The sequence below is a fragment of the Rutilus rutilus genome (assembly GCF_951802725.1).
Source record: "Rutilus rutilus genome assembly, chromosome: 25".
In the NCBI taxonomy this organism is placed as follows: Eukaryota; Metazoa; Chordata; class Actinopteri; order Cypriniformes; family Leuciscidae; genus Rutilus; species Rutilus rutilus.
The window spans coordinates 18,046,586-18,073,243 of record NC_140229.1 but is presented as its reverse complement, the minus strand read 5'-3'; the positions used below and the strand labels follow the sequence as shown (position 1 = coordinate 18,073,243).

Sequence of the window (26,658 nt, the reverse complement as noted above, 5' to 3'; positions counted from 1 at the left end):
TCCAAACCTTCCCGACATGATCTGCCATAGTTCCTGTAAATTGAACCTAATCAGATGCGTCGTGTCAGATTTTCTAATCCAAATGCAATTTATTAAACACAAACTCAATGAACTAGGGTCACATAAGGAGAATTTCCCACATTTGCTGTAAGTTTAGTGCATTACAATACATACAACCTGAACCTGAAGAGGTTATGAATCATCCATACATTTGAATATGCAAATATGCTACACAAATTACGCCACATGCCAAACTGAGCTGACCAACTCATTCAATATGAGTTAAACTAATCTAACCCTCAAGATTAACTGATAACAAGCAGACGTGTCATTTTTACACCTTTACAACCCACTATAGATGGTGATGCAATCGGTCAGAAGTTTTATGGATGGTCTTGATATAAACAAATGCTAGCATGATACCAATTCAGACACATTTCACAAAAACACTTCCAATTCAGCTGACATGCCATATATAATCGCACTCCCAGTAGCGCCTTGCTAAATAAAAGATGTTCAAATATAGGCAAGACTGTAAAAAAATCCTGAAACCTGTCTGTGTATTTAAAAGGCGTGGAGTTATTTGCACAAAGCTGGGGTTTGCATTAAACAAAGCATTGCGTTAATTTCTAAAAAGTTTGTGACTGAAGCCTGGAACTCTGTTTTATGCAAGCCCTCCATATAAAACGACACCTTTTAACCCTTTCAGTTCCCAGAATTCATTTCACTCCATGATAGACTTCACCATCATGATTGACCACACCTTTGCTGTCACATCGGGAAGTGCATATGACACAGTAACACTGACATAATGTCTAAACAGGTGAAAAATTAACATGGTTTTACAGCACATTTACATGATTATGCATGATACGTCACGGCTTCTTAAAGTACGTATCAAAATAGCATATATGAATTTAAAATATGAAATACAAGTCAAACTTACATGCTAATGCTCTTCTCCTTTAGGGAGTTTGACCCATTGCCCTTCTTGCTTTGGGATCCCCCCATGATGTTGGTCTGTTTAGAGCGTATATATATAAATATATTTTTAAGGTGGCCCTAGCAGGTGGAGTTGGCTCATCTTGGCTCCTGTCCGACAGTCAGAGTCATACAGCTCAGTGCTACAGCAGTGACGGTGCAAAGTGTGTCAGAAATGCTGAAACACTGCTTGTTTTTACGCTGCTCGCCCCTCCTACCTCAGCACACACACACACACACACACACTCCTCCAGTAGATACAGTAGCACATGACCTCTAAACACACACACATTAGCTGTCAGTAAGATATGGGAGATTCCACAGAACGCTGGCAGGGAGGGATACGCGTCAGGCATCCATCCCGACAGGTTTATCTCATTGTGTTTTGAATGGACCTGCATTGATGATCTAAAGTGATCATGTTTTTCTGCACAAGCAACAACATGTGGACTTGGACAAAGTTCAGTTAACAACTCTTTCTTGTAAATGTTGCTGCGATCTCCTGAGACAGTCTAATTGAGGTTCAACTTCAGATGTGGGTCGAATCTGATTAGCTGTTCTTTTTTTAGACCATATCGAGGTAAAAATGACGTGATATGATGTTCTAAAAAAGGCTGAGTGCAGATAAGAGTAAGAACAGCAGTGCTTGTGGTGATAGGGTTGTTTTTTAAGGGAGTAACTTTTCCAAATTTAAAGCTGTTAGCATTTACTCACCCTCGTGTCATTCCAAACTTGTATGACTTTCTTTCTTCTGTGGAACATAAAAGAAGATATTTCGAAGAATGTTCACGCTGCTCTTTTCCACACAATGGAAGTAGATGGGGACTGGCGTTGTCAAGCTCAAAAAAGCACAACAAGCGTATCATAAAAGTAGTCCATATGCACTGAAATTCAAGTCTTGTAAAGCAATACAATAACTCTGAATGGGGAACAGACTTAAGTTTAAGTCATAATTCACTTAACATCTTACCTTGATTATCTGTGGGTCATTATTAAGATTCATTGTATATGGAAAACAGCAGTTTGAACATCCTGCCTAACATGTTTGTGTTCCACTGAAGTATGTTTCAAAATACACGTGGGCGACTAAATGATGACTGATTTTGATTTATTGTTGAACTGTTCCTTTAAGATCTGGACTGATGTCGGAGTAGATAACCTTGTGGGCAGCGCTCCAACATTTAGCGCAACTGCGCCTCCGGTAACACGAGTTTGATTCCTGGCTCGAGGTCCTTTGCCAATCCTGTTCCTCTCTCTCCCACCCTGTACTTTCCAGTCTGATCTCTACACTAAAAAGGCCACAAAAAATTACTTAAAAAAGAGATCTGGACAGATATGCAAAAGCATTTAGTTAAAATAACAGACGATTTTCACATAGAAAATGCTTTCAGTCTTGAGTGCGTGCACAAGCTGTACATATTAAGCCACAACTTTGACTGGCTAATTGATATACCTTTATGACATAAGGTCAGAACATCAAAACCAGTCTGAAATCTTCTGCAGCTCCAATAAACACATGGAGCAACAGTGATATTTCATTAGCTTAACTCAATAGCATCTTCCTATTGGTGGACTAAAGTTAGTTATGTACCTTTAAAAGTTGTTACAGGAACTTAAACTGCTTATAATTTAGGGTAAAAGCTTCAGGCAAAAAAGTAGTAAACACTTTAAGTTCAACTCAAGGTTCCTCTCACATACACCTGAAACATTTTACCCACATTTGCAGATCTCACACTACGCTGACACTGTCTGAACACTGAACTCTTCTGAACTGAAGTTGTTCTGAGATACATGTGGTTAGCTGGTTTCAAAGCAATAGTATTCAAAAGGCAGCTGAAGACACACCTCTTCCCGAAGGCATTTAACCACTCCACAACATTAAACCAAAGCGCGCGCACACACACACACACACACACACAGAGGCTGTGTGAAAAATCACATACTCTCGAGTAGGCCCATACACAAAAGAAATATATTTTCTGGATATGTTTTGGAATATATGCAAATATTTGAAATTGGCCCAATAAATATATTTCATACTTATATTTCATATATTTTTGTTATATTTCAGAATATATTTCAATGTATTTTTTTCTGTACGGGTCCCCAAAAGTGTCAAAAATATATGTGGCATATATTCCAAATACATTGAAATATATTCTGAAATATAACAAAAATATATGAAATATAAGTATGAAATATATTTATTGGGCCAATTTCAAATATTTGCATATATTCCAAAACATATCCAGAAAATATATTTCAAATATAATTCTTTTGTGTATGGGGGTACTTATTTTGAATAAGTAATTACTTCATGACTGCTATGTATGTTCTATATAGTGTGAGTGTGTGTAGTATGAATGTAATCTGGACATACTACATTCGCCATGTTCTCATTATCATGTGACCTACCACCGTCAGTTACGCCGCTTCACTGTCATTCATAAATCCTCTCCCATGGCCTCATGGGATAGTAAAGTGTCCATCGTATGCACACTTCAGAATCTTGCCGGAAAAGGTAGGTCATCAGGGTACTTTTTGCCTACTCTTTTATGAGTACTGTGAATTCGGACATACTTCTTTTGTCACATCCTGTTTTTTGCCCACTATATTGTTGGGAAGTATGCGATTTCGGATGCAGACAATCTTCAACTTCTTTGCTTTTCATATATCCGAGTGCAAAGGCTTCTCGAACAAGAAAAATGTAGGACGGGACTTTTGTTCATGGGGAATTGATTGAATGGTCATGGTTTGCTATTGGTCGATCTCATGTGAGTGACAGGTTGTCCCGCCCTTGCGCCAGTATACACGTCATCAGTGGGGCTTGACATTAACACCCGCCAACCCGCCAAATGTGGGTGGATTTCAGCAGTGGCGTGTAACGCAGTCACTCCTACTAGCAACGTTGGCGGGTTGAATTGTATATATGATAAATAACATTTTCAATTGTAGTCTATTAAAAAGGCATCTAAAATAATAAACTAAGTGCAATGTAGTGTTGTCAAAAATATAGATTTTTCGATACATATAGATACCGAAATATTCCAAACACTTTCAATACTCATTTCCCTCAGAACAAATACACGATACCAGCTGTGCTTTCTCTCTAATCTCTCCAACGGCGAGTTGACACACAAACCCGCCTCCCCTCACTCACTTCTTTAATTTGCTCCGGATGAATATTGTTGGTGTTACAGGGCTTAAATTTCGGCATGGGATTGTGCATATTGTGCATAATTTTACTCATTCCAGCAGATATTGTGCTCACACCTAAAGTGTGTGGCACATAAAGCCGCCTATCAGTACTAAATTGAGTTCTTTATCACTGGTTATTGCGCTTAAACAGTAAAATAATGTCAAAATGCTGGTCTTGGTGAGTTTTCACGTAAACACACGTGACAGCTGTCTTATAAAAACCTCAGTGAACTGTCAACTTGTGTAAAAGTTAAACATGACAATACATGCGAATCGATGAGATTAATCAATGTAACTCCCATAGACAGTAAAATAAATGGACACAGCGACCCCATTGGATTCAACGGAGAAAAGTGAAGTCAATTAGAAGCACTCACTTCCTGATGGCTGAGCGTACTGCGCAGACTCAAACTGAGCTTGACGACGTAGATCTGACGTGAGCAACCCGTCTGTCTTCTAATAGCTGTGCCAAGAGAAATCTGAATCATTCCCTTCCGAAACTTGCAGAGACGGAGAGCGCGAGTAGGAGGTGTCCATGAGCTAGGAGCAGGAGAAACTTTTGCTATGTATTCTGATTAATTATTTTGTCATTTTGCCTCCACGTCCCCCCGATTGCTCGCGAGCTTCTCCTCCTGTCCATACGGTAATTTCTCTACTGTGCGACAGAGAGTCGCGTGGTTATGACGCAGTTGTTAGCCTATTTTTACAAAAACTGCTTCTACAGGGCCGTAACGTAAGATACAAGTTAATGGAGCCTTTTATACATTTTCGTGTTTCTTTAGAAATAAATAATGGAAAAATTTAGTCTTTAAACACCTCAGATGTGAAGTTATTCGCTGTCAAAGTGACGCCAAAATGAATAGGAGTCAATGGAATGCTAACAGCAGGTGATGGTCTGCTAATCAATGGCGGCGGCCCGGGGAAGCTTAAATTTTTTCCGAATGATTGCCCCCCTGGTAACTCCACAACAAGTACATCCGTGTATCCATTAACCATCCAGAAACGTCCAGGTGCGTCTAAAAGTTGAACCTCTTGCATTTAAAGGGACACATACATAAACGGCTTGATTTTGGTCACACCCAAAAAGGGGCAACTTTGACAAGCTATAATAAATTATCTGGGGGGTATTTTGAGCTGAAAGTTCACAGACACATTCTGGGCACATCATAGATATATTATACCCCTTTTCACAAGATGTATTTAAGTCACCTTTAAGTGAACATAAACAGTTGAGAAATGAAACGCAGTAACAGGCTGCTGTCACTGTCTTAAAGTCAAATTATAGTTTTTCCCCATGATATCGATGTCACAATTGTGGGCGCTAGTAACTTTGGAAAAGTAAAATTATGTGCATGGATAAATCATTTATAGCCTAATAAACAGCCTACTAAACACTGTAATATTGCATAAAAACAAAAATGTTCATTTTGATTTCATGGTGACTTTAAAAGAATTCAGATTCTAAAAAATTCATTGAATTTGGACATTGTTGAGGTAAACAAATTTGGCTCTTGGTTTGCACTCATGTCATATAATTACTTTGACACCTCAGACCGAACCTCTCTGAATTAGGATGTGCATGTATTACTAGAAGCTTTTAGTAAAGTGGTAATGACACAATCTGGTAAAGACTGCCCTCTTGTGTTGGGGGAGAGCAAATAGACAAAGAATGTATGATGCCAGAAAACCTCATTATCTTCAAAGCACATGTGGCTGATGGACATGAAGAATACTTGGAAAGACAATTTCTGCTGCACTCAAATGACCCCAAATTTTAACCACTTAAAGACAACCATTTTAATGTTCTTCAGAAAATAATAACCAAAAGACATGCTGAAGAAAATTCAAATGTAAGACACAGCTGCTGTGCCTCATTTTGAAGCTGCAGGGGTCGCATTTGTCGGCAGCAATTATTAATGCTTCACTAGGAATAAGTCAAATTTATAATGGTTTCTTTTCGGAAATGAGACATCCTTGATGACGTATGTGGCCAAATGAGACGCAGCTAGCATGTGCTTACATGTATTTACATAGTTGCCGTGCAACAAGCAGAACTAGAATTAGAGCGTGCGGAACATGAGAAATTCTCTTCAGTCGGGTCTCAGTGAATTGTATCTACACTCTTTTCAGAGGCACAGGACCATGAGTGATCTCAGCCTGCGAAACTTCCCATTGTTGACTCAACATATTTCCACATCCTTCTTCCACAAGGGACGATTACATAGTCCACTGCACACTGTAGGGGTCCAGATCCAAGTATCTGAACATGACAGATAGATACTGATTCAGAAGGCTAGAAGTTTTACCCTCCAGCATTTTAACTCAACTGATGGGCACAAGACTCCACATTTCCAAGCAATGAGAGTTTTTTTAGGTGTGACCTCACCCTTCAGCCTCAAGAAACTTGGAAATACCAGAAAGAAAGAGAAAACCAAGCCAAGATGACGCAATCTACATGCAAAGGTCTTTTTGAGCCAGTTAGTCACTTAGTTGTTTCTGAAAACCACGAGCTAGGCATTTATAATTGTATATTTTTGTAAAATACAGATTTTCACAACTTGATTCAGTGCCTCAGCATTGTGAAAAACATCTGCCAACAGTGAGTCTTTCTACAAACGGGGGGGTCTCTGATTAAAGCTTTCCGAATGTGGGCAGTTTGGGGACTTGTATGTCTTTCTTTGTACGAGTCTAGAGAGTGAACTGATTTGGTGGATGAGACACACTTACAATACTGACTTCAATGTAGAGGTCAGTTCTCTCATGTGGTTAACACATGTGACTGACTTGGTAATGAGACAATTCAGCTCTCCATTTCCTTCGGCATAGCTCATATAAAGTTTCCAACCCTGATCATCAAAGATGATGCAGGTATTTACGTTTCCATGAATTGGTCAACCATGTGACTATGAAAGGAACAGGACTTCAACTACAGTAGGATTATAAAATTTGTGCAGTGATGTGTGTAAGTCGCATTAACCAGGTGGAGACCATATAACGAGGGGACCATGGCATACTTGTGAAAACAACAAAGAGACAACATTATGGCCAAGTTTGGATTAGATTTTTGAAAAAAGAAAAAAGGATGACTTAAGTTTAGCCTAAAAGACATGCATTGGTTAAGAAAACAAATATGTTCCTATGGAAGTCTATAAAGCATTCTGATATAAAATCTTTAGCCTAGAACAAAGTGTCTTGGCCTATATGAGAAACAATATGAATATGAATAGCATTTGAATAAATGAACAACTGGAGACTAAACGAAGTGACTGAACCGGTGAAAACCCACCTGAATCTCCTTATCACAAAATAATACTTATTTAAGCATTCCATTGATGTTTCATAGAATGTTATAAATATAATAATAATGCTAAAAAAAAAAAAAAATCTGTCATTATTTACTTGCCTCCAGGACGGAGTTTGGATACTCTAGCCCTGCTAAACAAAGCGCAAAATGCTTCCGTGATTTTTCATATTATTCATCAATTATTGGAAGTAGGCGACTCATATCCCGCGAATCGATTATTTAAAACAGTTGGTATTAATTAACTAGTTTTAAAAAAACTACTTCGCCTTTTTACGGCATGCACATACGCTCCAAATGTCACTATCTCTGGCTTACGATCAGACATAGGCCTACTTGACAGAGGTTCAACTGATTCATGAAAAGATTCTCCTCAAAAGAGCGAGGCGTTCAAATGTTGAAAAGCGAACATTCTAAAATTAACGGTTTAACCCTTCAATTTGATGTAATGGACTGCTATGGAACTGTTGAGAGTTTGTTCGATCTGAAATTCTGTTCTGACAGGCGAACTATTCTGACTCGTGAGCAGCGTGCGTAAACTCGAGCGCGCGTTCATGTCAAGCAGGAGTTTTAATTCCCCCTCCAGATAAGAAAAATATGACACATTTCTGTTACATTCTTGTGGCGTTTCCTCACCTTTTATGATGTTTTTTTCACAGGCTGGGCATCTTCATGCAAACTTCGTTTTTCAAGTCTTCTTAATAAATAGTTTGAATATTCTCAAGTAGTGGAACTTCTACATTTAAAGAGACGGACTCGTAAATCCTGACGGCAGTAATGCCGTTGTGTTCATTGGCTGTGTGTGGAGCTCTTGGCGGAGGATGGGAGGGCAGTTCATGACTCTGTATGGAAAGAGGATGTTTTGTAATGTGTGGCGCACTATTCCAGACGGATAAATGGGAAATGAACGAACTTCCCGGTGGTTATGATCTGAATTCTGCCTTAAAGACACAGTGCTGGTATCTGAAGAATGTAGAACAACTGAATCGAATCTGAGACACAGATACAGGCATCACAAAAAAGATTTTGGGTAAGGAATTTAATAATAATAATAATAATAATAATATTATAACATTATGAATACACAATATGAATGAATCAACAATTAGAAAACACTGACCCAAGCTACATAAGTATACATTAGATAACAGTTTCTTTACAAAGCACATTAGTGCACAAAAGGGTATTGTGTGGATCAAATGTCTCAAAGCCTGCCTTGAGAATACTGCAACAATATCCTAATACCTGGCAACAGTTCAATTGGGACTCCAAATTTAAATTCTTGATTATTATTTTTGGTAACATTTTATTTTACATGGTCCTTGTTACATATGTTACATGTACTTACCATAGCAGTAACAGCAAATTATGCATAATTACATGCAATTAACCCTCAACCAAATCCTAATCCTACCCTAACCCTATAGTAAGTACATGTAGTAGCTTAATATTACTCAGTACTTAAATATAGTTTAAAAACAATGACACCTTAAAATAAAGTGTAACCTTATTTTTTTTTAGGTAGTTAATTGGCTGGTTAACATGTGTGGAGAGAATCGACTCACCGTGGACTGGACTGGCATTAAAACTTGTCAGTACTATACAAAAGGTACATAACATTTATAAAGGAGCACATCAAACTGGAATATTTCCATAAATCTCTTTCAGAACCAACAGAGCAGTATCTTCTGACTCCCTGCAAACAAAACAGGGAGAATCATTTATTTTGGAGCACATACATATATGAATGATATATAGGTATCATGAAAGATTTTCTCTTACCAGTAGCACAGATGGCTCTGTATAGCAAACAGGTACTCATTGAAACTTTCAATTGGTGTCTCCTGAAGGACAAAGTCAATACGTCGCCCACGATTCAACATTCCCACCTTGAAGTTCCTCTGCTCGTGCTCCATTGGTGATACTGCACCACACATATTCAAATGTGAGATGGGACATTCAAAATCTGAAGTGGATTTTTATAAATATCTGAATAGTAAAAGTGTATTTCGATACCTTCTGCTTCCTCAGTAGGGGTCATGGAACTGAGTCCACCCACTGCGAGCGCTGGCGATGGGACCTGAGAAATGCTCTGCCAAACCATTCGTAGGGATCCCAGTAAATCAGAACTGACTCGAGTCAACCCTTCTTTGAGTTCTGTAGGCATCAAAGACATTTCGTTAGCCTCAGAGACATTTTTGAATATTAAAACTATGGCTTTTGTTCCATAAAGTGATGTGAAATACCGAGGTGCATCCTCTTTCTGCCTTTATGATGGGGAATCAACATTGGTGGCAAGTCCACGTCTTGAGGCACAAGCATGGGCTCGATCCGATACGCCACTGGGTCAAACTGCACAGATTACATTCAAGGTTTAAGAACATGGCTCTAAGGAAGATATATGGTTCTCAGTCAGTGTTTTGGAGCGTGTCTTACTGGATGGAAGACGTTGTAGAAACTTTTGCAGGTAGGGAAGCTGTAGTTAGGATCAATCCTCTTCAGACCTCTAACAGTTAAAAACATTCCTATGGGTGAACCAACAGCAAAGAAAGCCTGAGGATGAAAGGCTAACTGAGGATAGTCAATGGATACCTGCAGAATAAAGAACAAGTTATTTGGCAACTGTAACTTAAACAGTGAAATCATTTGAATTCTTAAGATGTTTCTACTCATACTAATGGAGATTCAAGAGACTACAACAGCCTTAACTTGGAGGCACATACAGAAAAATGTGTAAATAAATTGTTGTATATTATATACAGCATATTAGATTGGTTTCTGAAGGATTATGTGACACTGAAGACTGGAGTGATGATGCTGAAAATTCTAAATACATTCAAATAAAAGCCAGTTATTTTTTTAATATATAAAAAAAATATATATATACAAACACTTACTTGTCCAATGCCAACATTAAAATGCTGATAATCAAATGCACTAGTGGTGGGGGTTTGATGTTCATGAGCATTTCTCATCCCTAGACTTGAGGAGTTGGTCTTATTTTGGGCTGCATGTCCACTTCCGATTCTGGAGTTCTGTTGGATATTCAAGAAGAAATTACTATAAATTACATTAAAACAAACATTCCGATCTAAAACAATGGACTCTTATCAGTCTTCCCTTCCATTGCTGGGTGTGGAGAGGAAGCTTCACACAATTAAGCTACATTGCAAACCTTTCCACTTCTACAATGAGCCAACAAGGCTAGAAGGAATTTCATGAATTACCTTCCATTTCTTGACACAGTCCATCAATTTCTTGCGAGGACCAAGAGGAAGTCCGATATCTTTTAGGTCATTCTCTGAGCAGAGCGTCTGAAACGGTTTAATTGGAATAAGGAAAGGTGGAATGAAGAATTGGAGTGTTGTGTTTTTAAGATGTGTGGTATGTGTTTCAGGACAGAAAACTGACCAAAGACTCCATATCCACTTGTTCTCTCTGCAGTACATTGAGGTGCTCTTCCAAGCCATGGCTCTTCAGCGCCTCCTCCAGACTCTCATAGGAACTGCAGCCCGTGTCAACATGAGGGTCCTCCTGGAGCTGTGCAGACCGCAAAGACATTCTTCAATTGATCACTTATATTCTTTTAAATCTATAAAAGCAATAGGATACTCTGCTCTAATTTAAAAAATGCATAGTAATGTGGAAAAGCGGAAAGATTTAGATGATGCAGCAGCAACAGTACATTAACAAAATAATGGTTCGATTTTGTTGTTGTTTTGTACCTTTGTATATTTTGTACCTTTCACAATACATGTTTCATAGCAAATAATTTACTTATTGAATAATAATCAAAATATTTAAAAATTGTCATTTCAAATATTTTTAAATAATATATATATATTTTTTTTTAGGAAATTTTTTTTTAATTTTTTTTATTAGACAAGTCAAAAAGGTAATGCAGAGACATGCTGGATTAATCTAATATTTATTCACAGAAAAATATATCATCTTATCTAACAATAATAAGTAGTTACTTTTTATTAGCCACGTTAAAATTCAGCATTAATTTAAAAAAACCTGGAAGTTATGTTTCTAAAACTGTAGACAATGTTTACTGTAGACAATAACCATTCAAACTGAAACATTAATGTTTATTTCTATTCTAATAATTTTATTATACATGATGACAAAGATTTAATACATTAATTGCAATTAATCGCATCTAACGTGATTAATCGTGATTAAAACAAGTTTGTAAATTTGTAACAAATACATACACACACACACACACACACATATACATATGTATATATATATAGATAGATATAGATATATACACACATGTATATGTATATGTGTATATATAGATAGATAGATAGATAGATATAGATATATATAGCCTAGATATATATATACACATGTGCACACTTACACACTTTTGTTAGATGCGATAAATCGTGATTAATCGTTTTGACAGCACTAATATTATGACAAACCAGTGTTATTTTAACATTATTTATATACTATTATTAGCATTCATTATTTTTTTATATTTCTAAATAGCTTTAATTTATTTCAGTTGAAGTTTAATAATTTTAGTACTTCATTATTTATAAATGAAGTAATTCAGTCTTTTATTTCAGTGAGTTGGCAAGGGAACATTTCTCATTTTTTTATGCAATATTTATATTATATTTAAGCTTTATTTCAATTAGTTTCAGTTAACAATAGCAACACTGGTGCAAACCTCATGAGTTGTGGCATCTGCACTTGTCTCTTGATTGGTCAGGAGATCAAACAGGATCAATGAGCCTGTATAAAACAATACACATTATTGAAAAAAACTTTAAACATGAAACATTGTACTGTCCGTAAGTATTGGTTATAATTATGTCACCAAACCAAAACAGTAATTCTGTTCTGAAATGCACAGTTACGCACCGAGGCTGTGTCCAACCAAGGAAACGTGTCCTGTGAAGTGTGGATTCCTCTGAAGGAAGAGGCTGTGGAGACGGTTGATCTCAGAGGCCACTGTATCCACAATCGTCTGGCAGTATGTGGCGCTATTGTAGAAGAACAGGTCCAGCACGGTGTCGTTGCTGAACTGACGCAGACGGCTAATGCTAGGCAGTGTGATTCTCTCAATGTCTCTATTTAAAATAGAAATAAAACAGTAAAAGATGTATGTTGGTTTTCTCCACACACACACACAAAAGAGAGAGAGAGAGAGAGAGAGAGAGAGAGAGAGAGAGAGAGAGAGAGAGAGAGAGAGAGAGAGAGAGAGAGAGAGAGAGAGAGAGAGAGTCAAACGTCTTACTTGTCAACTCCTGTAGTTTCTCCATGTAAGACTTTGTGCCAGTTGACTGGAAGATACTCAACCCTTCCAATGATGCACAAGTCCTCACTCTGCCTGAAGTGGCTGTTTAAGAGGCCGTTGGAGGCGTTTCGAAATTCATTAACTTCAGCAGGGAATGGGGAAAAACATGTCAGAATGATAAAAATGGTACAATAATATGGAAAGTTGAGTGCCATAAACATGGCTTGTGAACTGCTCGATAGTTGTTAAACAATCCAACATATTGGGAAGAAGTGTTAATTTTTAGTTTTAGATGATAAAGGCTCACCACACTGGACAATGCCACGGAGACGTATGTCACAGGCCGGACCGATACCGTGAACCATGAACACCAGGTGGTCTACAATCTCTGGTTCTCCTACAGAAACACAGCAAGAAAATATATTAAAAGACTGATATTGTTAGCTAACAAACATTTCAAACCACTAACCCTAAGCCATGCTTGAGCTTTAACCGTTTAAAAATCTAAGGCCGCATCCTAATTAAAGTGAACAGGAGAGACTTAAATGAAATGAGTTTGATGTTAGCATGTTGCTAAGCTAACAATGTGATACTTGTGCAGCGTTCACGCCATGTCGTAATAACCATCATTTCGAGATGACAACACGCAATGTTCTGTTCTCGGACTCGGATAAAATAAAACCATGGTTTATTTTCGTAGTTGTACGAGGTCAGAATCTCGTAATTACGGTAATTCTGACATGGTGTGTGAACGCACCTTTTAACACGCATAAAACTACAGTTTACAGAAATATTAGGTGAAATAGTCCAATAGTCCTTTGCTAACAGTGTGATACTTTAATACGCATAAAAATACATAACTAAGGCTACACAAATATTGAGTGCAGAGTTTGATGTTAGCATGTTCCTATGCTAACAGTATGATACTTTAATATACATAAAACTACCCAGCTCACACAAATATTATGTGAAATACTCCAAAGTTTGATGTTAGAAGGATGCTGAGCTAACAAAATGACACACAATGCACATATACAACACATACTCTTGCGTAGACTCTAGTGCAGGGATAGGCAACTCCAGTCCTGGGGTCTCATTTATAAAACTGTGCGTAGGAACCTTACTAAAAGTGTACGTGCGCCCGAAAGCCAAAAATGGCGTACGCAAAAAAATATTCGGATTTATAAAACCGTTCGTACGCCAGAACCTGCGCAGAATTCACTTTATAAATCCCAGTCAGCGGAAGATTGTGCGCACATGCGTCTCCTCCCCGAAATAACCATATATGGAGCTTACAACGCCTAGTTTTACTATGCAGATCCTCATCTGCATATCATTTGCATATGATTATTCATCCACGTGATAACGTTCAACGGTACAAGACACATTACATTAATAAAAATCAAGTAGTTGCCTATCCTTGCCTTGTTTATGAATACATAAATCAAATAGTGTAAAATACATTTCAGAGAAAGTTTTTCTCAATCTTTTCCACTGGCCGAATTGTATTTTTAATTGATATTTTTAATGGAAACAGATAGGCCTTGGGCATTATTTGCACAAAACTATTTTCTCAGACAGTCTGGTATTATCATGATAAGCAATTATCTCTGTGGTTAAAACATTAAAACACAGCAGGAAAGTGTTCAAAAACATCGCATCCACAACAAATATTTCTATTGACTGAATTTGAATATAAAAATGTTGTAACTTCTCAGTAATGATTTCATGTTTAAGTGCTTAACTCCATTAATTTGAATGGCATATTTAATCTAAATGTTTATATCAGAAGTAAAACTTAGTTTAAATCATTATTTTATTTATTTAAACTGTTATTTGGGTCAGTTTCACTAAACGGCGAACGCGCTCGCTGGCGCGGACATTTAAGAAGGGATGGATATTTGCTTCAAGTGACAGGCTTGGTGAGTGAAATTATATTTGTATTATCTTTCTGTATATGTTAAATTTTATTTAGATTGTCTGTCTAAAAGTGACCAAAAAGACACTTAACTCCAGCTCACCATCGGTGTCGCCAATTCCCTTTGTCTCCAGAATGTGCGTACGCACGGCTCAAAGTTTGCTTAAAGGTGCGCACATTCTCCCGTCAAGTTTGTTTTTTATAGATCACAACCTTTGCGTGGGCACTGGCGTACGTACGTTTCCAGCCCCGTTTTGTGCGTACGCACGCTTTATAAATGAGACCCCTGGAGGGCCACTGTCCTGCAGAGTTTAGCTTCAGCCCTGATAAAAACTCACCTGCCTGTATCTATCTAGTAATCCTGAAAACACTGATTGCCTTGTTCAGGTGTGTTTAATTAGGGTTGGAGCTAAACTCTGCAGGACAGTGGCCCTCCAGGACCGGAGTTGCCTATCCCTGCTCTAGTGTATACATTTTAAGGTTAAATTGTCATTGACCATAAAAGTCAGATAGCCCCTCTCTTTCCTCTACATAAGGAAAGCAGCGACAGTTGAGTTCATGAAGTGTCCAACATTCCAGAATTTCTTTTTACAATGTGACTTTAAAAGTACAAAATAATCAAAACAAAACACAGCACACTAATATTGGGCAAAAATGTCAATTTTCAGTTATTGAACTTTTTATTTATCTTTTCAGTATTGAATGAAATAAGAATATTTGTTCTCTCTACAAACTAGCCATTTTGGATGAGCTTACCACAATGCATTCTGGGACTGTCTACATTAAGGCTATGAGTATTTCTGCTTTAGAATTTGGCCAAAATTTGGTATTTTATACCATTTGGAAGTGCATTTGTGTCAGAAACATGTAACAAGTAATTAGTAACACTCTAATATTTTAAACAGAGTTTTAGGGAGCTGCACTTACCCTCTAGTATCTCTACTGGAATATTCTCAACTCCTCTCTTTAGAGTTACGGGTTGAGTTCGTTCAGATGGGGAAGGGGGAAAGTCCTTGCAACCACTGGGATACTGTGTCATAAGCTGAGGTCAAGCAGTGAGAAAGACAAAATGTAACTTGAAAAGTGTTGACACGGTATCCCAGAAAACACAGAAAAGTGTCCATTTTCCATGAGCTTTACATTTAAATAATACCTTTGGATTGTGAAGGATCACAGTTTCCCCTGTTGGGAGCTCCAAATTCCTCTTCCATTCATCCAGCGTAACTGCAATCATATAGGCGTCCTGTTTTTGAATAAAGAAAAAGTATTAAGTATTAAAAAAACTGTACAAATTTAATTTATTCAAGAAAATCTGTGCATCTCACCTCTAGGAAATCACTGAGTTCCTCGCTGTAGGGAGTGTAGCTCACTTCTTTGCTGCCTTTGTGGAACCAGGAGCATCGTCTGACCTCGGTGGGCTTCTGTTCCCAATACACGGAGTAACGCTTTCTTTCGCATAGCCTGACATCATACCGTCTTCCTTCCGTAGCCACTACCACTTCATCCTTTTCACTTTTCCCCACTGCAAACAAACCAGATCTCGTGGTTATCATTCGAAACATATGTACTTGTGCTAATAAACCAACTATACTTTCAGCAGTTGCAACCAATAGGTTTTAAAGTATCCAGAAGGAGACAATGGAAGACCTCGACTGTGAGCATCCTCCAGTCGCTGTGAGTCTTCTCTGCTGAAGGGTTGCCAGGTGTCCTTGGAGTCCACCTGCTTGTTGAAGAACCAGTGGTACTGGACGGGTTCATACGGCTCAGAAATGTTCATGCTGAGAAGAGCAGAGACGCCACACCAAGACCAGAGGACTGCAAATATAATGTTGCCATGTGTTTTAGTAATACGCTAATGGTCTCTGCGATCTCATTTGTGCACACACACACACAAACACACTCAAACTTGTTTTTATAGCTTCATTTATTTCATTTTTCATTTATGCATTTGGCAGACGCTTTTATCCAAAGCGACTTACATTGCATTTTCAAGTACACATTTACATTCTTATCAGTTCTTGCTTTCCCTGGGAATCGAACCCATGACCTTGGCGTTGCAAGCGCCAACGCTCTACAGTTTGAGCTACAGGAAGCTTTACATAGATTCTCCATTGACGTTATGATTTTTATACTGTGCAAATTGTATATTCTATCCCCTTACACTAACCCTACCATAAACACAAAAATCACACAATCACACAAAACATTTTACATTTTCAAAAAACAACACTTAGAATGATTTATAAGCTCTTTTCAAAATGGCAAAAAAATTCTCATTTTACTATCTTTGTGGAGACATTTGCTCCTCTCAATGTAGGGTTTATTAACACACACACACACATACATACACACACACACACACACACACACACACGCACGCACGCACACTTTAGATTCTCTCAGTGTAGGTTAAACAAAAAACACACATACATATATACATATATATACATACATACATACATACATACATACACATATATATATATATATATATATATACATACATATACATATATATATATATATATATATATATATATATATATATATATATATATATATATATATATATATATATATATTTATATATATATATTAGTCACAATATATAAAATCATCTGCTAAATGAATAAATGTTGATTGACATAAATAAACACATTAAACTATTTTTCTATATTTTACTATACTTCATATTGCTTCACTGAGATTTTAAAGAATTATTACATTTCTTTTCAGGGTTTTATAAGACTTTTCTTTATTTAAATGTCCAGCCAGTTATACCACCAAGACATTTTGGTTTTATAGCTCCACGATATATTTGGACAACTTTTTAACGTCATTTAAAAAAAAAATAGCAACATAATGTTGTTAATATAATAACAACAGAAGAAAATAACAAAATATTGGCCATATGCAAAAAGAAATGAAAAGCAAAAAATCACAGAAAATTGGAAAGCACAATATGACTTTTGACTTTTTTTTAAATATTAAATGAGCTTTATTTATTTATTATTTACATTAGCTGCCAGAAAAAAAAGAAAAAGAAAAAGTTATACAATCCAGCGCTTTTTTGTTTTTAGTTTGTTCCAAAAGATTTTAACATAATTTAGTAATTTTTAAAATGTATAAAAACTGGTTTGCATTGAGCCCACTTCTTTTATGTATATGGTATTTTCCTAATAAAATAAATAACTGTATAATATGTTGTTCTTTACATTCCAAATGGTCATTCTGAGTATAGAAAAGCACACTAAATACACAAATTTCTATCATACACTTCAGTTTTCTACTAATAAAGGTTTCTAAATCTTTCCAAAAATAATCTTGAGTAAATACAGTGGGAAAAAAAACAGATGCAAAATTGGCTAGTTTCTTTTTCTAGTGCACAACATTCACAGGTAGCTATTAAATAAGCTTCAATCTTTCCAAAACATGCTTAGCAGGATAAATTCTGTTAAGTATTTTGTAAGAAACATCCTTTATTTTGTTATTAACACAAAACTTTTTTGGCTATTTCAATGCTTTAAATCACTTTTTGACATTAAACTCAAACATCAAGGAGAGCGGTTACGTCATCATATGGTGCCCCGGCAGCACTTACGTAATATTGGATGACGGCAGCAAAACAAATGACTAATAGTTGCATTATCAGTTGGTTCACTGGCAATGTGTTGTGGACAATACAAAATAACCAAACTAAAGTGTTTTTGTCATACGGACATTGCGGAGCGCGTTTGCGTTTGCAATTGTACAGCAAAAGTAGGGCACGACATTTAAATGAGTGACCGAGGGCAATGAAACATAAACAAAATGCATTTTATATGACCGTGCCAACTTAAGTATACAATACTAGCGCATATATGACGATTCGATATATGAAAGAAAAAAAATGCATAAAAAAGACAAACTGTATCACAAGGACAATTGATTTAATGACAGCTAATACGCCTGTTTGGAAATCTTTAAAACACGATGTTAGGACTGACTACTTACTGGTCGTAAGTATTACGAACGTTTATCATCTGATACAACAAATGAAGGCAAATAAGAGGGAAAAACATAATAATGCATCGCATCGCATCGCAATCTACTCACCGGCTGCTCGTAAGGATGCCCGCTTAGGACAAAACTGACTTCTGACAGAGAGAGCAAACCTCACACGCTGTAATTCACTATGGTGGTCAAGTCCGAAGTAAATGCATCTACCAGGAGCTGAAACCTTATAAGTATTCTTTGAGTCTAAAGGTCGACTGATAGGGGGGATTTTGAAACAATCAATCAACAACAGCGACTGCATTTCACCATGGTGAGATGGGTAATTATGAGGCAATGAATCTGAAATTATGGTGCTCATAATCACATAATGATCTCAGAATAACAAATGATGTATTAATATTCTTTAGTTGTCAGTGTCTTGCATAAGATATGTGTCCTTTTAGAGTTCATATTTAGAAAGACCACATTGGAGAATGGACTTCTATTTTAAATGAACTGTTTCTTTAAATAGTTAAACAACTGTTTGACAAGACATTTAAAGTGACAGTTTACCCTAATTTGAAAATTCTATAATTTACTCCCCCTCAAGTTGTTCCAAACCTGTATAAGTTTCTTTCTTCTGTTGAACACAAAATAAGATATTTTAAAGAATGTTGATAACAGTTGACGGAAGCCATTGACTTTTTCCCTACAATATGGCTTTCATTATTAGTTTTATAAAAGTTTAGAATCATGGTCATAAAAAACACAAATGTAAGAGTACTGATTAAATAGTGACCAAAAATGCAAACCGAAATCTTGAAGCTTCTAAAAAGTTTAGATATATAAACATAATTTACATTTAGTTATATATTATAGTCATATGAAGAGTTCAGATGCAAAAGCCTCTAAGTGCCATCTGAAATTTTCTTCTAGAATGATCATTTTTATCAAACTCGTATATTTAAGTTCAATAATTTCACTTAAATGGCAATGCAAATGACCTATTAATTGTCATTTGAGTGAAATTACTTAACTTAAATATACAAGGTTTATAAAAATGATCATTCTAAATTTCAGATGGCACTTAGAGAGTTTGCATCTGAACTCTTTATATATACATTCAGTTTGAAATGGTTTTATTTTCTATTCAGGTTTGTAATTTGACTGTTAAAAAAAATGTGACTGTACACAGCTTAAAATAATTTGTCATTTTGCAATACCATAACAAAAACAAAAACATTGAAATAAAATCTACACAAGAATGTTACAAATGTGGCCTAAATTAAGCTTGGGACCAAAGGTTGTTTTGTAGGTACTGATAAACTTTAATAAATTAAATATTTGATCATTTTGATGTTGAGTTTGACAAATGTCATGACTACACTTTGTATAAAAATTGAGAAACTAAAATACCTGAAATGTATCTTCCATGTTGTAGCTAGTTTTCAAATTATGCTTTTTCTTGGATGTTACATTTTTATAACTGAGGAAATTGTGTAACATGGTTGCATGCAAATTGTGAAATGTTCTTGATATAAAATTAGTTAGTTAAAAATAGCTTTACCAAATACGTCAGAAATCTGACATTATGTTTATGATTGTTGGTTGACTAGAATGACCTCTAGTTCTTGCTTGGTTCTTCGGTATGGACCGCAGATGCTGGGACCTCGTAGTGAAGGTCACAGTTTATCAAACAAATCTAATAGGTCTCAGGAAATAAAACAAAACATTATAGACTCACTTCCAGAAGATTCCCAGAGTGATGTTCCATACTGTATCAGATAACAGATAATACAGAGCAAAGGTCTCCTCACAGCAAGTCATCTTCTACAGTGTTGACAGACACTGAAATGTCGAATGATCTGCTCAAATTCCAGCTGATACATTAGAAATCGTCACAAACTTTATTGACAAAGATATCAGGGGATTTCCCGTATGCATACAGTCTCTACTGGAGATCTCTATAAATATGTCTGCCACGCTGTAAAATTTACCTAGAAGCCGTTTTAACATACATAAAGTTCTTTCACCGAGATAGTTCACATATAAATTTTCAAAGAGCTTGATAAGTTACAAATTGTTTAAGACATTTTCAAAAAGACAGCTCTACAATACACAAAAACATTAATCGTGAATGTCTAAAACAGTATAGGAAGGCAACGTACTCGCTGGTTGACAGGCGGCACACATACAAAAAAAATTAAATACATAATCGCAGCGACTGGCTTGGTAAACTTTCACACAGAATATGGTTATTGGTCGGGTTAAGGTATAACAGAATTTGAGTTCCTACAAAGGTAAGAGGTAGCCTGGGTTGGCCGGCTTGCGTTCCTGTGCAATAACCGCTGCCTCTCTCGTTCGGAGTGGTCTGTGGCAGGTCGAGTCGTTGAGAGCTGGGTAATGCTGTCGGTAACACAAGTACGAGAAGGCCAAACCGAGGAGAGATCCCACCAACACATCTGGAAGTGAACGGGAGACCGTGTCATTGCCTTGAAACCATACATGTCACTAGAGCAGTGATGATGATGGCATGTAATTCTCACCTTGCCAGTGATGTTTGTAGTCACATGTTCTGGAGAGGGCGATCATGATGGCGAAAAGGAGTGGGGTGAGGAAGGCACACAACCTCCAGGCTTGCCCTCGGCCTGCTGGGCTAAAACAGTGCAGCTTCCCAGCCACGTACAGGGCAGTGAAGCCCAGACCAGCAAACGCAACTATGACAACAAAAAAATATAGAAAGTTGGTGGCTGAATGTTCAGAGAATATGAAGTCATATTTTATTATTTTATGTTACACACATACATAGATATATAATATGTGTGTGTGTGTGTGTGTGTGTGTGTGTGTGTGTGTGTGTGTGTGTGTGTGTGTGTGTGTGTGTGTGTGTGTGTGTGTGTGTGTGTGTATATATATATATATATATATATATATATATATATATATATATATATATATATATATATATATATATATATATATATATATATATATATATATATATATATATATATATACACACACACACACACATATTATATATCTATCTATATCTCGGATCCGCAAAAAAAAAAAAAAAATTCATGCCAGGCCAGTAGATGGCGATGTAACTTTGTAAAAAAACACAACGTATATTATACAAGATCAGTACGATTTTTTTAAACTATCTTTTATACAGTAAGGAATGTGTAAATGGATCAAAAGTGACTTAAGATTTTTTACAAACAATTTATATTTCAAATAAATGTTGTTCCCTTCACCTTTCACTTCTTCAAATAATTTCAACTTTGCCATCCCAGGAATAAATTACATTTTTAAATATATTAAAATAGAAAACAGCTGTTTTAGGGGGCGTTTACGCGACACCGGAAGGAAAACCTGAAAACATTTTAGCCGTTCATTTACACGACAACGGCGCTTTGGGCGCCTGAAAACAGAAACTTTTAAAAACGAGTTTCAAAGTGCAAGTTTATGAAAATGAAAACGTTATAGTCGACAAATTTGTGAAAAGGTGATGTCATGCGCATGCCTATTATGTGTTCAGTCTATAGGCGCGTTGTGTTTCTTTACAAAGTGACATCGCCATCTACTGGCCAGGCATGAATAATACAGGTTTTTTTTTTCCCGTTTTTGCGGATCCGTGTGAACGGGATCATTTTGACAACGTTGCCGTCTGTACACGGAAGATGCAAAGGAAAATCGTTTCCATTTTTTGGTACATTGTTGTCGTGTAAACGTACTCTTAAATTGTAATAATATTTATGCAGCCTAGGTGAAAGTAAGAGACTTCTTTCAAAAACGTACAAAAATTCTTACTGACCACAAACTTTTGAACAGTAGTATATAATACGATTTATTTATACTATATTATTAATTTATTTTACTTACATTTCTATAGATTTTTTTGTGTATTTGGAGTGTAAAAGAAGTTTAAAGTCAACATGAAATCAAAATTGTCCCTATTGACTGACTTTGTTTTATTGTGCATGATTCAGTGATGCCCTTTACTCCAAACAAAACAAAATGTTGCTCATTGTAATCTTTTATGAAATGTACCAAAATTCCCTCTGAAGCAATCAAGGAATGAAGCAATCAACAGAAATAAAATGTGTCATGAACCGTGTTTCAGGTTGACTTTAAAAAAAAATGCCACTGAATAAACACAGCAGCTGCTCTTACAGGAAGAGTGTCCGCTTGGAAAGCTCTTCCTGCCTTCCATTACTACATCCGGGTCACCGCTACAGTGAAGCTCTGGGTTCATCTGGCCATCCGGGAAACAGCGGTAGAAGAAATCAGGTCGTGGCCTGGTATGGAGGGAGACATGAAGTTGAATTATGCCTGAGAGTATCTACTCCTCTCTACTAGTCTTTCCACAAATGCTTCATTTTAGCTGAAAGTCAATGAGAGATCTTAATGTAATCTAATTATGTAAAAATTAAACACCATTTATCTGAAATTATTTACAAAACAAAGTTATGTTAAATGGATTGAGATGAATACATTTAGAAAATTGTACAGTCCTGCAGTGATGTGGGATATTGAGGTGGACATTAACACAGTTTGGTGAAAAGTTAACATTGTGCTAAGACTGGTCACTCACTCACTCACCTTCCCACGGCTAGCTTGACTGCATTAGTGAAAACTCCATTCAACACCAGGGTCAGAGTCACAGCTGTGATATACAAAAAACATACAGAGACTTCCATTAGACGGCAACAACACAAAAGATTATGAGAGCATCATTTGATACTTTTGATAGATTTCACTATAAACAAACATTACTGGGAGACATTCAACTATTCTATAATATATTTTATATGAACTCAACAACATAACACACACACACACATATATATTATATATAATAGATTTTTCAACACACACACACACACATATACATTATATATGTATACTGTATGTGTGTGTTAAAAAAAAATATTTTATATATATATATATATATATATATTATTTAATATAATTATTAAAATGTATTTATTTATTACACTTGATTCTGATTGGTCAATCGCGCCATCCAACTGTATGTTATCCACTGTATGTTATCCCCTGATAACAACCGCTGAAAACAGATAACACAGACTCATCCGGGTCACTGAAGTCAGCGATATAACACTTTTGTTAGGAATGGTTTTTCTTCATAGAAGTTTTGCGTTTGGTGAGCTAATAAAATATTAAAAATCAATATTTTGAGTACAGATATTAAATTATGCCATCCAGTATCACGGACTTGCTCTCGTTTCATACAAACTAAATTTTGTGTCGAAATTTACGTGGCAAGTAGCCGTGTAATAAGCGGGACAATGCACATCCAGACAGTTGTTATCACAGAATAAACCCTGACAGAGTGATTAGCACCATTTATTCAGGTTTATTAGGTTTATTCAGTGATAACAACCAGCTGGATGTGCATTATCCCTTACATATATCCTGAATGACGAGTCCATATAAATAATAACCGAACGATGAGTCCATATAATTCATAAATCTATGCACACCAAAAAACACTGCTAAACACACACTAAAATTATTTATTAACTGAAAACTTAATTTCTGCAATTAATGTTTAATGTGTTCAAAATATTTAACGTAATTAACGCAGCATTTATTTTTTCTTTCTGGCCTCCTTTGGCAGTGTAAAAATATAATTAAGAATTATTATATTTTTAATTTTATTTAATCATGATTACTTGTATATATTTTATATGTAAATATTTCTAAACCACACACTTAAGTCCTTACCCAGAGACGCCTCTTTCATATCTTCCTTTCCACCTTGTTTCAAGAAGGTAAACAAAGAAATAACCACCAATGGAGCGAAGAGGGCGATAGACTGTTTAAATCAGAGAAATAATGATATCCCTTAAATCAAACAACTGCACGGCATATTCAGAAGCGGTTTCATGGCTGAATATGAGTGGAAAGCACTTACAAACATAAGGCGGGTAGGAACACGGTCCTTTTTGACGGGGTGGAACTTATAGAGCCAGAGTTCCTCAGGCTGGATCTCACGGCTGAAGGGAGGAATCCCCTCAGTCACGCTACAAGAACATAATAACAGTGAGAGAACAATCCTCATCTCCACAAAACAAGCAAACAGAGGCACAGTTCAGGAGAGCTGAGAGAGGACCTGGCTCTCCAAACCAGAACAAAAGACTGGAATAACAGGTTCTGAATAAAGAGGTTACCGGTTAGATCCGTCAAACCCACAGAAGTAGTTCAGGTCAAGGGTCGGGGTTAGTAATACAATAATAAAGTGTAGGCTACTTACAGAAAAACACCTAAAAGCAGCAGCCGTACAATAACTTCAGCAATGAAGCCATTATCAAAACTCTTCCTCATCTTTGGTCTTGGTTTGTCATTGAATATGGAGACACCTTCCCCTAAAACCTGGAAGAAAGTGGAAGATGATTTTGCATTGAACTGAAACCAAGAATTCATATACAGTAGATGCATTGAATTAAATTTCTGAGAACATTAAAGATAAACTTTATCACCAACAACCTCCCACCAGCATGAAATGAGAAGATATGATGGGGAATGTGACACTTCAGCTGGTTAGTATTATAAACCCAACATCATTCGAATATAAACCATTAGTGCTATTCAAAAGGGCATTTATATTATATTTATTACGCATGCGACACAAAAACCTGTTAGTAAAAATAAACAGTTTAAGATGGTTTCTGGATTCTAACTGGTGGTCATTACAAGCCAAGTATCACCAGATAGCAGCTGGATTGTTGCTGATCACCAACTAATGACCACATTGGATCAACTAGAAATCATCTACAATGTGTCAAAAACCAGTTTAACCATCTTAAGATGATACACACAGCTGGTAGCTGGTTTGTTGGTGGTCCAAGATATCACAATTTTAACCAGCATAAACAAGTTGCTGGTCTAAGATGGTCTACAGCTTGGACCAACTAGAAACCAGCTAACTTACCATGTTCAAAAACACAACTTGATTAACCCCAGTTTCCCTACAGTTCGATCACCGGTTAAACCATCCAGTTTAAGATGGAATCTTGATTTTAACTGGTCTATGATGGTCATTACAAGCTGGTTGACCAAAAACCAACCTGAAGTTTGACCAGCTAGCAGCTGGTTTGTTGCAATCACCACCTTAGATCAGCTAGAAACCATCTACCATGTTCCAGTTTAACTACCTGAAGATGGTATATGAACAGCTGGTAGCTGGTTTATTAATGGTCCAAGATGGATGGCAGATACCACAGTTTAAACCAGCATAAGAGATGCCAGGTTTGTTACTAGACTAAGATGGTCTGCAGTTTAGAACAACTAGAAACCAGCAACCATATGTTCCAAAACACAGCTAGATGTAGCGTAGTTTTTCCAGGGCAGAAGTAAGGATCGAAAAGTCCAAGTGAAACCAGATCATCACTTGAGTCGCCCCCAGTCGCGCGGCACATCTGTGATATTTGCTTACGAACATTTCCGCAAACACGACATCGCGCATCCTCCGTCTTTTGTCTGCAGCGCGGAGTTGAATACAGACCTTCGGATTCTTTCCTTTTCTGTTTAAACCGTCGCCTTGTCGGCTGTTGAGAGCAGCCACCGGAGCAGAATTTTGCGATGTTGTCGGTCATATATATTTGACATGTCCAGCAGCAGAGGCTGACCGCGCTACAGATCAGCGATAAAGAGGTCTGACTGACGAGCCAGTGCCAGCAGTGCACATACACGGACAATTAACACGTCAGTCGTTTCTGCGCTGTCCGAATCGCGGAGCCGTTTGATTGAACAGGTTCTTTTTACATATTCGATAGAACCGATTCGCAGAGCTTTTGTGAATCACACGACAGTGGCCTAAAGGGAGATTGTGAATGACTGACGACTTTGGCATTCGTTTTTAAAATAGCAACATTTTCACTTTGAAAATTAATCAGATAATCCCAAGAATATCCCTAATACAAAATTACACTTTCATCATTTATCTTTACTTACTTAAAACAGGGCTGCCAACTTTTGAGTTCAGCTTAGAGT

At 36.7% G+C, this 26,658-nt stretch overlaps 2 protein-coding genes across 3 annotated transcripts; both read right to left on the bottom strand.

The window, feature by feature from the left end:
- Positions 1-8,508: 8,508 nt before the first annotated feature.
- ddhd2 (DDHD domain containing 2) lies at positions 8,509-18,836 on the bottom strand. Its single transcript, XM_084400503.1, has 17 exons — positions 18,754-18,836; positions 16,306-16,473; positions 15,984-16,180; positions 15,812-15,901; positions 15,586-15,700; positions 13,048-13,137; positions 12,741-12,882; positions 12,365-12,573; positions 12,171-12,235; positions 10,892-11,020; positions 10,708-10,794; positions 10,378-10,515; positions 9,917-10,072; positions 9,727-9,832; positions 9,497-9,637; positions 9,263-9,404; positions 8,509-9,176 (listed from the first exon to the last, which is right to left on the bottom strand). Exons 2-17 carry the CDS (start codon positions 16,433-16,435, stop codon positions 9,116-9,118), a joined length of 1,998 nt encoding a protein of 665 aa, XP_084256629.1. The 5' UTR covers positions 16,436-16,473; positions 18,754-18,836; the 3' UTR covers positions 8,509-9,115.
- A 1,681-nt stretch (positions 18,837-20,517) lies between these two features.
- On the bottom strand, positions 20,518-26,457 carry plpp5 (phospholipid phosphatase 5). 2 transcript variants are annotated; one of them, XM_084401439.1, is made up of 8 exons: positions 25,821-26,457; positions 24,920-25,038; positions 24,581-24,689; positions 24,391-24,481; positions 23,242-23,305; positions 22,813-22,937; positions 21,180-21,350; positions 20,518-21,095 (listed from the first exon to the last, which is right to left on the bottom strand). In XM_084401439.1, exons 2-8 carry the CDS (start codon positions 24,988-24,990, stop codon positions 20,926-20,928), a joined length of 801 nt encoding a protein of 266 aa, XP_084257565.1. In that variant the 5' UTR covers positions 24,991-25,038; positions 25,821-26,457; the 3' UTR covers positions 20,518-20,925. The 2 variants fall into 2 exon arrangements, with proteins under 2 accessions (XP_084257565.1, XP_084257564.1); XM_084401438.1 differs by having other exon boundaries at positions 26,171-26,402.
- Positions 26,458-26,658: the final 201 nt, after the last annotated feature.